The sequence below is a fragment of the Nicotiana attenuata genome, chromosome 11 (assembly GCF_001879085.1).
Source record: "Nicotiana attenuata strain UT chromosome 11, NIATTr2, whole genome shotgun sequence".
NCBI classification, from domain to species: Eukaryota; Viridiplantae; Streptophyta; class Magnoliopsida; order Solanales; family Solanaceae; genus Nicotiana; species Nicotiana attenuata.
This window is the reverse complement of record NC_031999.1, coordinates 48,767,640-48,785,477: the sequence shown is the minus strand read 5'-3', so window position 1 is coordinate 48,785,477 and position 17,838 is coordinate 48,767,640. Positions and strand designations below refer to the sequence as shown.

The following is a 17,838-nucleotide window of genomic DNA, read 5'->3' as shown; positions in this document are numbered from 1 at the left end:
AAAAAAAAAAGGAGGGCACTCAACTTCTATATAAACGAGATCCGATGAAGTCACTGAAATGTCACTCCATTCTGAATTCTCAAAATGAACACTGCCCAACGAACTCATTGCAACTAATTACGAACTCATTGCAACTAATTACTTCAAACAATTTAAAAAATCGAACTTCCTTTTTTTGGTTGTAAAGAAGAATATTTGAACTCTCGTATAAATAAGTTGCAACAAGTTTCAGACCATGGCGGATTTGGTGCATGGTCCTGCAAGCTTCTGGACTCAAGCCAATGCTTTGCTCAGAAAGAATTTGATTTTTCAGGTTTGTTTCTCTGTGTTTTTTACACTGTCTCAAAATTTAGTTAAATTGAGTTTATCTGCTTTTTGGAATTCAAGTTCAATATTTAGTTACCTCTTTGGCCTGTTGTTGGTGCTGAGCTAAAACAGCAAAGGAAGCTCACATGCAAAGAGAAGAACTAAAAACGAGCTTAGCTCGTACAAAGAGAACTGCTCCTATTTAAATATCTGGCTAATTAGCTAACAAATCACTAACCCAGTACTTCTATTATGTACACTTTAGTCCCTTGTATCACAGGCTGACATTCTGATATTACTCCTAACAGTTGGGTTCATTTCTGTCCATGATATTGTAAAATATATGATTGACGTTTAAAGGTTGTGTCTTCTTCGGTTTTTTCAGAACAATAATTTAATTAAGGGGTTCTATTTGTGTCTAAAGCAAAAATTAGGTTTTTTTTAAAGTAGTCTTTCTCAGGTGAAAATGTAATATTTACATATCAAATAGTTTTTTCATTTCATGATTCTAGTCTGAAATGGTATATTTACTGTTCCCTTCTTATTTTATTGCAGAAACGAGATGTCAAGTCTAATATTCGCCTCATCTCAGTCCCTATAATACTTTGTTTATTGCTAGTTCTCATTCAAAATTTAGTCAACAAAAATTTGGATACACCATCAAACAGATGTGGCTGCAAATGTGTTGACAAAAATGGTGATGGAAAATGTGAACAAGTATGTGGTATCGAAAATTCAGATTTGGGCCAAGCCAGCAACTGTCCGATTCCTAGCCCATCTGAATGGCCTTCCTTGTTACAGATACCAGCATCAAAGTATCGTGCTGTACAAACTGATTTTATTTCATATGGGGACTTGCCCGATGATTCGTGTAAAATGTCGGGTTCTTGTCCAGCTACTATACTTCTCACTGGAAGTAATCAGACTTTTGGAGAGAGTATGAATTGTTTTCCTTTGATCCTAGTACTATACCAGAATTAAGTTGAGTATTTTCTCTGATACCGTTTCTAATGTATGTCCAATTAATGTGTAACTTGATAGGTATGGGTAGAAATTTGTTCAGCAGTGGATCAACTCTAAATTCCTCTGACATTTTCTATAGCTTAGCCTATAATATCTTGGTGAGTCTTTCTCCATTTAGCTTATTCTATTTTTCTTTTTCCCTTGAGATTCACCGTACATAGGTTGAAACTTTACTCTTTGTTTGATGATGAATCACCTTCCAAATTTTCAGGGTTCCGAGTCACACACCGAGTATGTGAATTTTCTTGAGGCAGCTTTCTTCTCCAACCTGCCAGTCTACTACGTCCAATCGCAGTGTTCTTCAAATTCCACATTTTCTCTTCCATTAGACTTTGATTCTGTAGCTGTTCAGCAAGGTAGTAGATTTATGTTCATTACTCCTTTCTTACGGATTGGCGTAACTGGTAAAGAAGTTTGCTGCCATGTAACTAGGAGGTCACGGGTTCGAGCCGTGGAAACAACCTTTTGCAGAAATGCAGGGTAAGGCTGTGTACAATAGACCCTTGTGGTCCGGCCCTTACCCGGACCCCGCACATAGCTGGAACTTAGTGCACCGGGCTGCCCTTTTACTGCTTTCTTACTAACCTTAACCTTTTTTTATGTTAGATATTGCATGTGTAAAATTCAGGAAAAGGCACAAGGCTTAGGCTTAAAAAGTAGGCCTTAGTTTAAGCTTTTGCCGTAAAAGTTGAGTCTACATCTCATGGTTATGGTGTGATCCAAGTAGGATAAGTTTCTATTACGGAAGATCTTTTTAGCTTTACATGTTGTACTTCAGCCCCATATATACTTTTCAACTATCCAATTGAATTCTTAGGTTTTTACATTGACATGTTTGTAATCAATGGGAAGATAAGAACATCGCCTGACATCCTGCCTAGGAAAGCTTCTGGATATACGAGTTGTCAAGTGTTGTCGAAGAAAGCTGGACCCTTCTACACAAACAAGTTTATGTCTTTTCCATATTGGGTTTATGTATAGTTTATAGCTTTGTTAATTTTCTGCTACAGAGATAAGCTGCTTAAAAGGTCTACACTTGTGGCGTAATAGTTCTTATGAGATCAATGATGAGCTTTATAAAGGTTACAGGAAGGGGAATCAAGAGGGAAAGATAAACGAGATAATAACAGGTTTTTCTGGTGCTCTCTGAATGAATATCCTTTAGCATAGCCATGCTATTTCAGTATCATCTTACTATGTATGATCTTTTTTTTATGGCAGCATATGATTTCCATAATTCAAATATGAATGGTTTCAATGTGAATATTTGGTATAACTCTACCTATAAGAAAGACAAAGGCAATCTACCAATGGCATTGTCAAGGATTCCTCGTTTAGTGAATTTGGTAAACCTTCCAATTTCTACTGCCATGTTCTTCTGTATGCAAATTACCCTCGATCCTTGTAAATTTGGTGTTGTCTTGACATAGAAAAGTAAAGGGAATCCTAAATAGAATTTAGAAAATTAGTTCCATTTACTTGAGTAGGGCATGACTAGGCAACGGATGAATATTTGGAGAACTCAGTGCATTTTATCTTCAATATTGTTGTTCCCCTTTTCCCCTGCTTTATGGTGCCCTTAAGCTCTCAAATACATTTACATATATATCTGGAGATGTGAGTCTGTGTAAATAGTTAAATGCATTCACATATCAACATGCACGCGCACAAGTGTATAAATAACATTTGCTGTATGCTCTTAAAGTTGAAAAGAGAGTTGTGTTAATTTTATACTCTATGACTGCCTTGTCTTACAAGCAGCAGCTGTTGTTGAAGTAGCTAAAAGTGGTAACCCTGATCATCTTTATGCTTTGCGGTGAAACAGGATGAAGTAACTTCATTTGCATTTACAAACGTTATAGTGAGCTCATCATATTGTCAAATAGTCCAGTTAATTAGCAAGAACCATACTGTATCAACATTGACCATTACTAAGAAAAATCAAGTTGTTTGTTTCTTATCCCACTAGCAATACAAAGGTCATCTGATTTTCCTCACATTGCACTTCTTCTTCCCAACTTGTTTGGGACTGAGGCATAGCTGTTGTTACAACACTTCTTGACTGAATGCAATGAATATCTCCATCTACAATCTGTGTTAATATTTATGAAAGACTAGTTATAGTTGTACTAAACCTATTTAAGTAACTGATGTGTTTAATTTTGCTAATTGTTATGTACAGGCATCAAATGCCTACCTTCAGTTTTTGCTTGGACCTTCTGCAAGAATGCTCTTTGAGTTTGTCAAAGAAATGCCCAAAGCAGAAACAAAACTCAGCCTGGACTTTGCTTCTATCCTGGGACCACTATTCTTTTCATGGGTGGTTTCACAACTTTTTCCTGTAAGTAAATATGTTCTGTTCAAGTGGATATATTCTGTTCTAGCATGATATGTTCTGTTATTTTGTGATGGGACTTGTTCAATTGACCATCTCAATCATGTCAGACAAATCCGTATTAATGCTATCCATTGATGCCAACTTTTCAGCTATCCATTTCCCAGATGACTTTCTTGGCATTCATCAACTGCCTTGTTTAATATTGACCTCTTTTTGTGTGTTGGAGTCATGAGGAGTGAAAGTTAACTCCTTATGCAGTCACACTATATGACTTTTAAGTCTTTCTTTTTCCTTTTTGGCTGAACATGGTTGATTACTTGGTTCATGTACGAGAATGAAAATCTGATTTATTTGATGGAAGAACTAAGAAAATATTGCTCCCTCCATTTCAAATAATGTGTCTGACTTTCCTTATAAGTCTGTTTTAAAAAAATGTTTCTTTCTATTTTTCTAAGTTTTTATCTCCAACATTCCCATATGACACTCCTTCGTAGGAACGACATCATTGACATGGCATGTTTAAAACCACAAGATTTAAAGGGTATTTTTGGATTGTAATACACACCTTTAATTTAGGAGCACAATATTCAAAAGTCTTCTTTACATTCTTAAATTCCGTACTTAATCAAACTACGACACATAAAATGAAATGAATGGAGGGTGTCAGTCTTCTTTAACTCAGTACATTGTCAATCATGAGGTTTTTCAGAATGTAGTGCAGCTTTCGACGATCATATCTCTGAAACTCCTCACTGTTTATTTTCTTTAAAACACCATCATGCTTGGTAAAGTTTATCTTCTTATTTGTAATACAGTGATTGCATATACTTATTAGCCTTTATACAGATGGTATCTTTTTATTTATCATATAGATTCTATTTATTTTTATGCTCGAAATATTTATTGCATGATTAATTGTTGCAGGTTGTTTTGATAGCTCTAGTTTATGAGAAGCAGCAGAAACTAAGAATCATGATGAAAATGCATGGACTTGCGGATGGTCCCTATTGGATGATTTCTTATGCTTATTTTTTGGTCATATCTTCTGTATACATGTTATCTTTTGTGATTTTCGGCTCATTAGTAGGTAATCCTACAGCTACTCAGTTGAGTCCTTTCTATTAACTAGAGTTGCCTGACAAAACTTTCCTTTTTCCTCTCTTTTCCCTTTTGCAGGCTTGAAGTTCTTTTTGCTTAATGATTACAGCATCCAGTTCGTGTTTTACTTCATTTACATAAACTTGCAAGTGTCCCTTACTTTTCTAGTTGCTGCGTTTTTCTCGAATGTTAAGACAGCCACAGGTTTGATTTCAGCAATAGAATTTGCTGTTTATATTACAAGGATTGCATATGAAAGAGAACGTTTATGAGAAGGATGAACCATTTTTTCCTATTAACTTTCAGCAACTAACATGATATAACTAATTCTGCTTACTTGACATTGTAACAGTCATCGGCTATATTATGGTGTTTGCAAACGGACTCTTGGCAGCATTCCTTTTCCAGTTTTTTCTCCAGGATGAATCATTTCCCAGTAAGTTCAGAAATATTAAGGCAGGCTCGCCAAATCTATGATCGTCTAGCTGGAATTATAAATCATGATTTTCATAGTTGCACCATCTAGTCACCCTCCAAATTGATGACAACTCTGTTATATTGAAGCAGTATATTTGTACTGACCTGCAGTTCATTACGGATTGCATCGTTGAATTTCTACAGTGAAATTTAATAGCGTGGTTGTCTGTTTTATCTGCTTACCTACAGCTCTCAGAAAATACTAAATATTGTTTAAGTGAAGGAGAATACTGTCTGAGAAAGGATGGATAGGAGAGGCCAAAAGATTGACCAGAGGACTTTGCTTTTGCTTTTCACTTTTATGTACTAATCTTCTGGTAAATGCTGTCATGAAATTCTAGGAGGCTGGATTATAGTTATGGAGCTATATCCTGGATTTTCTCTTTTTCGTGGATTATACGAGTTTTCCCAATATGCTTTCAATGGTAATTATATGGGAACAGATGGTATGAGATGGAATGATTTGAGTGATGGAAAAAATGGGATGAAGGAGGTCCTAATAATTATGTTAGTGCAGTGGTTGGTGTTACTCTTTCTTTCTTATTACGTTGATCAGATTGCATCGTCAGGGAAAGATCCCCTATTTTTCTTGTGGAACTCCCGAAAGAACCCTTCACCTTCCTTCAGGAAACATAGCTTACTAAGGCAGGGATCTAAAGTTTTCGTACGGATGGAGAAACCTGATGTTGCTCAGGAGGTATAACATTTAACATTTCTTGTGAAAAATACTTTTTCCTGGGATATGTTTGTTCCTATCAACAAAACTAACCGTATGGAACCTCCTTTCAACAGAGGGAGAGAGTTGAACAGTTAATTGAATCGAGTACAACTCATGCCATCATTTGTGACAGTTTGAAAAAGGTTTATCAAGGGAAAGATGGAAACCCTGAGAAATTTGCAGTGAGAGGATTGTCACTTGCTTTGCCGCAAGGGGAATGTTTTGGTATGCTTGGTCCCAATGGTGCTGGAAAAACTACTTTTATTAATATGGTCAGTCATGTGGATGTGATCCTAATGTGTTAATAACTTTAAAATCACATTCTGAGTGCCCTTCATTTTGTTGTCAGATGTGCTGTATACTGACTCGTTTTTATTTATTTAGATTGCTAAAATGAAAACTCTACACCCTTAGAGTGACAATTTTTTACTAACAGATGATTGGACTCATAAAACCAAGCTCCGGTACTGCATATGCTCAGGGTATGGATATACGAACAGACATGGATATGATATACACCAACATGGGTGTATGTCCGCAGCATGAGTAAGGATTGATTTTCTCTCAAGTCAAGTTGATATTTGATCCCTCCCCCTTCCTGCAAATATCAGTGTCCTAATACTAATGTCTTTTTCGTTTCGGCATTTATATCAGCTTGCTTTGGGAAAATTTAACAGGAAGGGAGCACCTACTTTTCTACGGAAGGCTTAAAAATCTTAAAGGACCAGACTTGACACAAGTAGGTTAATGGCTCACTTCACTTTTACTGTGGCTTCTTAATGCTTGTAAAATTGAACTTATCAGTTATCATCCAAAATCTGTTACAAAAGGAATCTTGATTCAGCCTAAGTTTCATCCCATTAGCATTACTGATTAAATTTATTCTATACCTCAACTCCAGGATATCTTTACTGATATTATTGATTCCTCTACCCCCCCCCCCCCCCACCCCACCACACACACACCCCCCCAATCCTTAAAGTTCCTGTAATCTTCATGTTTTGGTGTTATAGGAATATGGGAAACAAATCGTCGAGGCGACTTGAAAGACAAAATCTTGGTAGACTTGACTCCTCATCCAAAGCAGAACTATTTTTTTCGGTTACTTATACTTTTCTGCGTACAGGCGGTTGAAGAATCCCTTAAGAGTATCAACTTGTTTCATGGAGGCGTTGCTGACAAGCAAGCTGGGAAATACAGTGGAGGAATGAAGAGGAGGCTAAGTGTTGCTATTTCACTGATTGGAGATCCTAAGGTATGTCAATTCTACCATCCATCCTCATGGGAAGACATACGGAGTTATGTGTATTAATATTCTTGTGGTTTATGAAATTTTCCAGGTGGTCTACATGGATGAGCCCAGTACTGGACTGGACCCAGCTTCGCGACATAACTTGTGGAATGTTGTCAAACGTGCAAAGCAAGATAGAGCAATTATTCTCACAAGTAATTTAACATTACTTCTTTTGTTTCTTTGTTTCCACCTTTGAAATGAACAAACATTGTGCAACTTACGGTAGTACTAACCAGTTGTATTTAGTGTTTCTCCGCGTGTTCTTGAAACAACATTATAAAGTGATCTTAAAGGTACTTATAATGGATATTATGCATTGTACAACGGTTTCTTGCCAGCACAGCATATGTTGGACTTTGCACACCTGAATTCTTTCCTTGTTCCTTTCTTACCACTGGTTAATGAGATTATTAGTATGACTACTCATAAGGATAACAATTTCAGCCCATTCCATGGAAGAAGCGGAACATCTATGTGATCGACTAGGAATATTCGTTGATGGCAGCTTGCAGTGCATTGGAAATCCCAAAGAGGTAATTCCAAGCTTTTAATAAATTTTTGTTAATTCTGTATATTTCTATTGTTGATGCTGTGGTGCGCCACTGTGGGGAGATTCTGGAGTCAGACATTCTTCTGATACTAATAATAACAATATGTGCACATAAGTAAGAATGAAGGAAAATGGAGACTTTGTAAGCTTTGGAAATTAATGATTACCAGGCTGAGTCAGTATATTGCTCTTTTGACCTTCCCATTTGCTTCTTTTTAAGTAATTGTCAAACTGTTCTCACCATTTCTTCTCCTGTTGGATAACAGTTGAAGGCAAGATATGGAGGGTCTTATGTGTTTACAATGACAACATCATCAGATAATGAAGAAGAAGTGGAGCACATGGTGCGACGCCTAACCCCAAATGCCAACAAGATATACCATATATCTGGGACACAGAAGTTTGAGTTGCCAAAGCAAGAGGTTAGAATTGCAGATGTATTTCAAGCTGTTGAGAAAGTAAAGAGTAAATTCACGGTTTATGCTTGGGGTCTGGCTGATACAACTTTAGAGGACGTTTTTATCAAGGTTGCTCGCGCTACTCAGGCTTTCAATGTTCTCTCTTGACACTTATGGATCTTTTATAAAAAGCTTATGGATCTTTTAACACATGTTTGAGAACAAACAATGGTCAAAATAGCACGGGCTAGTCACTTTTTAGACGGGTAATCGAAAATTAGCCAGCATTTGCGTAGTCATTGGAAGGTCAGGACACGGAAAGTTACAGCATAATATGCAGGATTATTGAGCTCCTACATATAAACTTCCAGCATATTATAATGAAATTCCAGCACATTATAAAATTTTAGCATAATATGCTGGAAGCTCATATGTAAAAAAATCGAACTCCAGTATATTATGCTGGAATATTTCTGGTTTAACAGTTTTTTTGTTTAGGTTTTATGTTTACATGAAAAGTGACTAAATTTAGATTACTTTAGAAATTGTGACTATTTTTCAATTATCAGCCGTAGCTATTTTTGAATTTCACCCCAGACAATGGCGTCGGTTTGAAAGAATGAGCCAAAAAGTCTTGGTGTTAGACCTATCTATCACCCACGTGTATTGACAAATTTCTTTCTTTTTAGAAAAAAAGGTCAATACATGGGTGATAGTTTTTCTATGTAAAGGCACACTTATTAATTCGTAGTTCTTATTTGAATGGTTGAATGGTTCACTTTATTGACAATGCCATCTCCATGGTGAGCTTCTTTTACAATTGAAAATATATCCTTTGTTGCGTCTATTCCCCATGGTTTTCCCCTTTCAAGGGTCTTTTGATTAAATTTTTATTTTTTTATGTTGGATCTTTATTCAAATTTAGTGTTTCTTCCCTTTGTCCTTGACGTGGTGTTTTCTCCAAAAATTGTTGATTCTCATGTGGATGCACTTACATTTACTATAAGGTGAATGCGAAACAATTGCAAAATATAGATACAAGGAAGTAGCAGGCGAAGCTTCATATTTTAAAAATCTGCTCTACCGGAGAAATTGTCATACAGTGTAGTGCAGGTAATCTCAAGTTTAATTTTATGTTTTAATCATACATTTGAAGTTTGCTGGATTTAATTATGCGTATCATATATATCTTAGATTTTTTCAAGTACATGGTTCTTATTTCAATATGTATGTCGGTTTTGTTCTTTTTAATTTTTACGTGAAAATAGTTGATTTACGATGTTGTCATCATACTTCTAAACGTTTACCTATCATAAAGACAGAAAGGAAATATAATTTTCAGTTGGATTAGGCTGACATTGATCTTTGTAACATAGGATCAGGTGAACAACAAATAAGTCTATGGATTATAATTGGTTTTAGATAAATTTTGAAGATATCGTACTCCAAGAATGTATGGATTACTTTTTTTACATCTTTGATAAAGCAGCAAAAGTTGATTTAAGGCTAAGTCAGTCAATTATTAGGCGTTGCAACGATGTACATGACATGCATATGTTTACAGGCGTACATGACTTAATTTGGTACACATATATCAAAACATAACGACAAGCCAAAAAGGATTCAACTCATTATCGTTTCAGCGTCCATTCCATCAGTTACATGACTCTTACATAGTATGTTGGCTATCAAAATAAATATGTTCAAGGCGAAACACTAGAGAAAAAGTTCCGTCATTCTTGTATTTGTTTTTTAAGAAAAAGCTGATGTGAGATGGTATGTATCACCACATGGTCAGTTCATGGAGAAAGGTAACAAGTTATAGTTTGAATTGCTGTGTTCGATAAGTATGGTGGCCATCAAAAGATGTATACACAGTTCACAAACTCAAAATCAAGTTATAGTTTGTTACGTACTTCCAGCTAGATTTTTTTGCCAATAAGACAATAAAGGTAAGGAAGGTTGGTAGGAACAATATAACAGAGTACAAAGAGTATTTGAATGTTGGTTAAATAAATAAAACACAAAAATAAGGAAATTACTGCACCGAAACACACACTAATATCGCCCATTTATCCTGCATTAGTTGCGGGTTAACAAAAGAGACTTCCTTTTACACACAATATTGATTCGTTATTTACTAAATCCAAAAAAGAGGAGCTTTCCATTGAGTCTTATTCTTTTCGTTCCATTTTATGTTGTTTTGCCAACCAAGAAGCCTAAAATACTTTCAGAAACTTTGCAGGAGGCAAAGTAACTACATCACACGCATGTAAAACTGTTGTAGTATATTCTCGGATATAGTGGTTTCGAAATAAAAGGTACGTTTTTTATGGCTATGAATTCATAAAAAACATCTGAGAGGTCATTGGCTATTTGAATTCGCATTTATCTTGATGCAAATATAAAGTTTGCAACGTTTAAACAAGAGATTGGAATAAGCATGTTTGAGGAGAGAAAAAGGAATAAATAATCCAAGAGACCCTATATTTGCTCAGCTTCTTCTTATGACATTAATCGACACCGTGTTTTAGTTTTTAACTTTTTTAGGAGATTTTGATTTAATGATATGAACACCATATTGCATAAACTTCTACATGTTTCAAATGTCTTATTTTACCTTTTTATAATATATGCTTTTTATAGTTTGTCAAACTGCCATAATTGCTGGAATGAAGTTTTCACATATTCTCCATTTCTGGTTTGAAAACATGACGGAGTTAAAGATATCACTTGCTGCATATTTTTACAATAAGACTTCACCTTCTAATAGTTTCCTTATGTAACAGTTTCATTTTAGGGGAGGTTTGGTGTGGGAGGCAAGGGATGAACAATATAAACTACACTTTCTTCCCTTGTTAAAATCTTATGCATAGTGGTTAAACTTTTACTCTTTCTTATGTTGGTATGGCTTTTTTCTGATGATAACCAGACATGTGCCGCTCGTTTGCAACTTTGGATATCACAGCATGCCCTGAAGAGCAGATAATAAGCTGTAACCAAATTGATAGTGAAGATGCTGATAATGAAAATCAAGACGAATCAGTTGTTGCAATGATTGAAGAGCCAAACTCAGGTATTATATTAAAATCACTTTCTAGATTTCTCTTCCTTGGCTCCTACTTTCCTTGACACCTGTTGTGGTTCTTAAATTCTTTTTTAGTTTTCTGAATTCAGTACGACTTGAAATGCTACTCTGATAAATGTTCAAAAATAGAAAGGACACAAAATATGAAACATAATTGCAATTCCATGAGATATAAAAGGCTTGGTGACGGCTAACCTCTGAACAAATATTACCGCAAATTGGGTGTCCTGCCCACCCCATTTGTCATGGATTAGTTTGGCTCTTAAGGTGGCAGGTTTAAAGGGACATTTGTTTCCATCGTTTAATATCGTCTTTATTATGCTAAGGCAACTTCCATTAGGGAATTTATGAGAGAGATATTGAAACTGTTCTTCCTGGCCTGCACAGGGTAATCAGATTGTTCATAAGTAAATAGGCTATAAGCTAGCTGGTCAATTCTTTTTCACAGATGGCTACTTTGTTATAGGTAGACTACCGGACCATAGAGTCAAGCAGTCAACAACTCGGTCTAAGAGATCTAGCTTAAAGAATTTCCTGAGTTCTATTTTTTAATAGACAAATATGTGATGATTTTTTCTTCAAAGGCTACTGATCCAAAAGATAAAATATGTTCTGCTGGTAATACAAGAAAACATGGTTATTAATGATGCAATAATTAGTATTTCCCTTCCTTTTAAAACAGAAAGTATGATTTTTCCCTACTTATAAATTTAGTGCAAAGGCGGTGGTCAAAATCTCATTTTCCTGTCACTATATTAGTGTTTTTTCTTGAGAGATGAATTTGAGTTGATATTTCCTCAAATATTAAGGTGAGTTGCATTTTTTGAGGAAAATACTTATCCTAATGAACATATTTTCTTGAAAAACAATTGCTTCTTGAGGGAATTCTCGATTTAGCTAATGAGTTTAAATGGCGAGTTTAATCTTTCTTTCAAAGAGGAATCTTGAAGAGGCAATAATGGTAATTGTTTTCCTGAGCTATAAAATTATTTGGACACGGAGACAATCAAACCCTTATCTTGGCGTGGTAAACCCACGATGGTGTGTGATTTGAGGCTTTTCTATCACATGCAACAGGTTCTTTTGCAGCAATGGCGTGGTTTCCTTCTCTTCTCCTTGTAAGAAACAGATATGAGCCTCAATTGTTTTCTTGTTAAGACCTTGTTGAACTCTTAGAAACATAGACCTACGGATTACGAGCACTATATTTCATGTGTGTGCGTTTTAGTAAATGTTGATTCCACCCTGGTGGATAAGTCTTATGATTGGATATTATCATTATTTGGGGTTCTTACCTCTTTGTTTCTTTTTCATCTGCAAATTACTTAGTTACTCATTGAGAAACATTGTAGTGAAAGATGCATTTTGCATTATTCACATTACATTGATATTTTCAGATCTACTATCAAGCGGTCATTGAGAATAGGTGAAACTGAAGGGTACGTAATAAGGAGTAACAACTATTATTGCTGGCGCAGAGCTACCAGTGACACCAATAAGTAACACTGATTGTCAAAGTCTACTAGATATATATAAAACATTAGTGATACCATTCACATTCATATTGTGAAAGTGTGCGTTCGTGGTTTATACTTGCTGGTGCACTGCAAAAGAGTGAATCAACTCATATATATGAAGATGCCAACTCAATATTTTCTATCATTTAAAGAAAATTTTGTTTTCTGTTGAGTGCAATAATATCATACGATATTGAAAGTTGGTTTAATATTACTTAGATCCAGGTTGTTCATATGTCCCTTTTTTTTCCGTGACCATACATAACGAATTGATGTGGTATATTCATATCATAATATATGAACGGTAAGAACTAGCATTCTTATTGAGACTATAACTCATAGGGAAGAAAATCAATTTATGGATGGAATCAGATATGAAGTATTTACAGACAAAAGTATTCGGTTATTTGGGAAAAATCAATATACTTCTAATGTCGAATCAGGATCAACTAGGACAGAAATAAAGCATTGGGTAATTTAGGGAATTATCGATAGGCTAACAAAAAAAGACAATTAGGGATTCATTGGAATTCTCACATTTATTTGGAAGATACTTATTTCGGATGGGTCACACCAATATGATGAACCAAATGAGTTCTGCATCATGAACTTTGTACTGCGCACATTACTTAGACGGGTTCTAGAAATTCATTCTCCTTTTACAGTGTTTGAGTTTATAAAGGGTTTTTGGCAGATTTCAATTTGTCCCATTTGAAGCTATTGAAAAGTATATAACAAGTAACATGTGTCTGTTTAGTGGGATCCCTTGGGGGAATAAAATGCTTCTCCAGCTTACATATAATCATATCTTCTCTCTTTTGATAGTTCTCTTTACCCCAACTTTGCATATCTTCTCTCTTTTGATAGTTCTCTTTATCCCACCTTTGAAGGAAGGGGGTAATTATCTTTCAGTTCCAGGTACTTATCAATCAGTTAAGGACTCCTCCTTAGACAACATCCTCCACATTCAATTCAGCAACAATGATAAATCAAGTGCCTGCAGATGTATGTCATCTGCATAATAAGTTTTTCTTTAGACTTTGCAAAGATGTCAATGTCAGATTTGTAACTGTTATATCAGTGTCTCTCAGCCAAGCAAGGTAAAAGATGATCTCTCAGAGCTTGGAGAAAAAGGATAGCTTTTTCTTAGATGTTGGAATGGTCATTGAAAGTTAGGATTGCTGCAAACAACTCATCACTCACAATGTATCCTGTAGAACTTTGTATCAGAATGCATGAAAAAACTATTCAAGTGTTAACATGTTGTGCACATTGAATCAACTTGATAGTAGTACTTCCTTTCTGGTGATCCTATGAAACACTTCAAATAAGTATGAAATATTTTTTTGGTGTTGAACTTTTTAAATTAATCTTGTGGATGTGCACACAAACAGTAATGTCGGGCATAAGCCCGTGCATTGCACGGGCACCGGCCATCTAGTCTATTATATAGAAATGAGAAGTTGGTCGACCAAGGGTATAAGTATCATTATACCCTCTCATCTTATTGTTTTAATATTATTTTATCTACACTATTCTAGACTTTTCCGTCACTTTCCCGTCAAAACCTTGCATCCATCAAAAACCCCAACACCCTATACTTTTCCAGTCACTTTCATCTACTTTGCTCAGTCACTTTCATCTACTTTGCTCATCTGTAAGTCACTTTCATCTCCTTTACTTTGATCTTGGTAAATTTTTTTCTCATCTCCTTTCCATCTCTTTTCAAAATTTCGGATTTTATGCTGAAATTTTTTGTAGGTTCCATTATTGTTCATTCATTTTTCCTTCTACTTTGAATGCTTTAATTTCAGATCTGAATGTCTCCTACTTTTTTTCCCCAAGAACTAATCTGTCAATTTTTTTCATTTACTTTGGTAGTTCCAAATTCAGATCCGATTTTCCATCTACTCAGTGCAAAAATCGCTACTTACTACTTGTTAAGGGGTATCATGAACACCAAAGAGCAACTTGAAAATTGCCAGTGGGCAAGTACGAAATCATCCATCCTTTCTTGTGTCGAAGACTAGGAAGACAAATAATCCCTCCTAGAATTTTTTGTTCCCCACATTTATCCCCTGCTTCCTTATGTCTAGTATTTAGACAAATTTGACTTTCTTTCTATTTAGAATAGAAAACTATTGATACGTCTTATGGCATTGAAATCTGTCAATAGTAACATAGTCACACTACTCCAATTAAAAAAAAACGAAATAAAAATAATGAAAGTCAAATACTCTTCTTCAAATTCTACATTACATACTCTTTTTCTACGAGATGCTGGGAATCTCTTGTACCACATAGTATGTAGATTTTGAAGAAGAATAGAACCAACAAAAGGACAAGTTTAGAGGTATAAGAATATCAGAAAGTGGAGAAGCAGCTCGAGGTCGTCATGTGTGCTTGCCGCTAGAGGTTATTCTGGTCATTTCAGGTTTAGTCTTTAATTTCTCTTAGAACAGCTGTAGGCATCCTAACACTTACAGCAGCAAAGTAGCCGCCTAGATTATGATCGGCGCTTGTTTTCTCTGTTGGTGGCTCAACGCGTGCACTTCCATTTTTTACATCCGGGTAAGTAACCGCTTCGTATTATCAGTCATAACATTATCTGAAAGTTTCCCTCTCTCTGAACACCTCCTTGCAATCTCTACTTTCTCTCACTGTTATTGTTGCTAATTGCACTTCAATGATTTTTCCTCGCTCCACTGTTATTTTCTGGTGTGTATGTTGGTCCTCATCTTGTGCTTCTTTCATCTTTGATGGCATGTTAGAAATTTGTGTTTCTTGAAGAATTAGGCTTCTGCGTATAGAAATTTAACACGCCAAGGCTTTTGTTCTCTAAGTGTTTGAAAAAATTCTTCAATGAATTGTGCTTCCGGGGTGAGTTTAGTTCATACTAATTCGATTCCATATATTTTCCTTTTGATTTTCTGCTGCGTTTGATTTATGTAATAATGAAGTTTTATACTTTAAAACCTCATAGCATAATGATAATTCCTTTTAAGAAGAATTGTGCTTTTGTCGATTAAATTTTAGAATAAAAAGGGTTCGGCAGCATGTTTCAGACAATTTACCTGTAGTTCAGCAGATGCTCTAATAAAATACATCTTTTCCCTGAACCAAATAATTTAACTTGCTAATTCTAAAGTCATTTATACCTATTTGGCACTTTGTGTTTCAGTAATTGTTACTGTTGATGGTTTAGGTGCACTATTTGATGGAGAATTTGTGATGTTTGTAGCAAAAGTACTCAAGTAAGAACTCTAAGAGGCAACAGCTGAAAGAACGATGATTTTGGTCTATTCGATAATTTTCTCTGTAGAAAACTACTTGGTTCTTTTAAAACAAATTAAAAGTTTGATTCTTTCTTAGTGAAGAACATAGCTTTTTAACTTGGTTGTTCGTGAAATAAGAAAGCCTGTGAAATAATAAAATGAATTATGTTTTCTCTGATGTCTAGAGTTATTAGTTAGCTCTGCTCTGCCCTACTATTATATCCTTTGTTGCTCACATTATTGGTAGCGGATTTTTCTCATTTATGTTTCTTCTGATGTATTGCTCCTGTGCCATCCACGTCACTTTTGATTTTTTTTCCTATGTTTTATCCCTCCTTTCAGTATTTGCTGCTCAAGATGATTATGCTAACTCGCCAATCTAAAGGTACTTAAACAGTTTCATATATGGCACAACATAAATTATCATTTGGAGTCGAGATATCCATCAGTTCAACAAGACAACCATGAAGGTAAGTGTCCCAGTTAGAAGTTAGAATTGTATACTCATGCTTTCTAACTTTTGAAGGGGTTATAATTTCTTCATTAGTTTAAACGAGGAATTTCTCTTTGTTCTTCCCTTGAACAAATAATTTTGTTAAAAACAAGGTTTGCTTTCGACCATATAACCATTAGTAAATATGGCCCTTCTAGATTACATATCATCAGACAAATTGAAGTATGTTTGGATCTCGATGACCACCTTGATGACATTAGCAAGTAAGATTTCTATTATATAGAAATGAGAAGTTGGTCGACCAAGGGTATAATTATCATTATACCCTCTCATCTTATTGTTTTAATATTATTTTATCTACACTATTCTAGACTTTTCCGTCACTTTCCCGTCAAAACCTTGCATCCATCAAAAACCCCAACACCCTATACTTTTCCAGTCACTTTCATCTACTTTGCTCAGTCACTTTCATCTACTTTGCTCAGTCACTTTCATCTCCTTTACTCATCTGTAAGTCACTTTCATCTCCTTTACTTTGATCTTGGTAAATTTTTTTCTCATCTCCTTTCCATCTCTTTTTAAAATTTCGGATTTCATGCTGAAATTTTTTGCAGGTTCCATTATTGTTCATTCAAACTTCTATCAAGAATTACTTTATATGTTTTTTCCTTCTACTTTGAATGCTTTAATTTCAGATCTGAATGTCTCCTACTTTTTTTCCCCAAGAACTAATATGTCAATTTTTTTCATTTACTTTGGTAGTTCCAAATTCAGATCCGATTTTCCTACTTTAAATTTATATTTTTTTTGGTATATATATATATGTAGGCATATAAATTTTACTTAAATTAAATCCATAAAATAATTTGGACTATATTTTAAATTTAAGATATATTGGTCCAAATAAACATTATGGGCTAATATATAAATGAATTAATTATATAGGTCCAACATATATGGATTAAATAAATAAGTCTTGATCCATTGGGCTAGCCCATTTAATTGGGCTAAAGTGATGAGCGCACTTTACTAAGCCCAAGATGTCATCTTCCTAGAGGCCCAATTTGGTGCCACGTGTCAAATGACGTGGCGCACCAAGTCAAACGGAAGAGCCAATAGGATCATGCCACATGTCAAAATGACAAGGCATGCCAAGTCACACTAAAAGTCCAATGAAATCGCGCCACGTGTACAAGTGACATGTTCTGGCCAATCAAATGCGGCCATGTCATACTTCAATTTGATTGGTCGGAAAGAGTTTGTTCTTATCACAACTCTTCCCTTCCACAACTATAAATAGGG

The 17,838-nt window shown here is 35.2% G+C and overlaps 1 protein-coding gene across 8 annotated transcripts; it reads left to right on the top strand.

The window, feature by feature from the left end:
* Positions 60 to 14,160, top strand: LOC109234480 (ABC transporter A family member 7-like). Of its 8 annotated transcripts, XM_019400498.1 has the most exons (23): positions 60 to 313; positions 862 to 1,023; positions 1,108 to 1,243; positions 1,348 to 1,427; positions 1,541 to 1,685; positions 2,340 to 2,459; positions 2,551 to 2,675; positions 3,512 to 3,670; positions 4,592 to 4,754; positions 4,844 to 4,969; positions 5,118 to 5,201; positions 5,584 to 5,939; positions 6,035 to 6,232; positions 6,397 to 6,506; positions 6,615 to 6,699; positions 7,087 to 7,215; positions 7,301 to 7,406; positions 7,699 to 7,787; positions 8,071 to 8,331; positions 9,210 to 9,315; positions 10,448 to 10,523; positions 11,135 to 11,278; positions 13,698 to 14,160. In XM_019400498.1, exons 1-20 carry the CDS (start codon positions 236 to 238, stop codon positions 9,249 to 9,251), a joined length of 2,754 nt encoding a protein of 917 aa, XP_019256043.1. In that variant the 5' UTR covers positions 60 to 235; the 3' UTR covers positions 9,252 to 9,315; positions 10,448 to 10,523; positions 11,135 to 11,278; positions 13,698 to 14,160. The 8 variants fall into 8 exon arrangements, with proteins under 8 accessions (XP_019256043.1, XP_019256044.1, XP_019256037.1 ...); XM_019400499.1 differs by having other exon boundaries at positions 862 to 1,243; positions 8,071 to 8,226; XM_019400492.1 differs by having other exon boundaries at positions 862 to 1,243.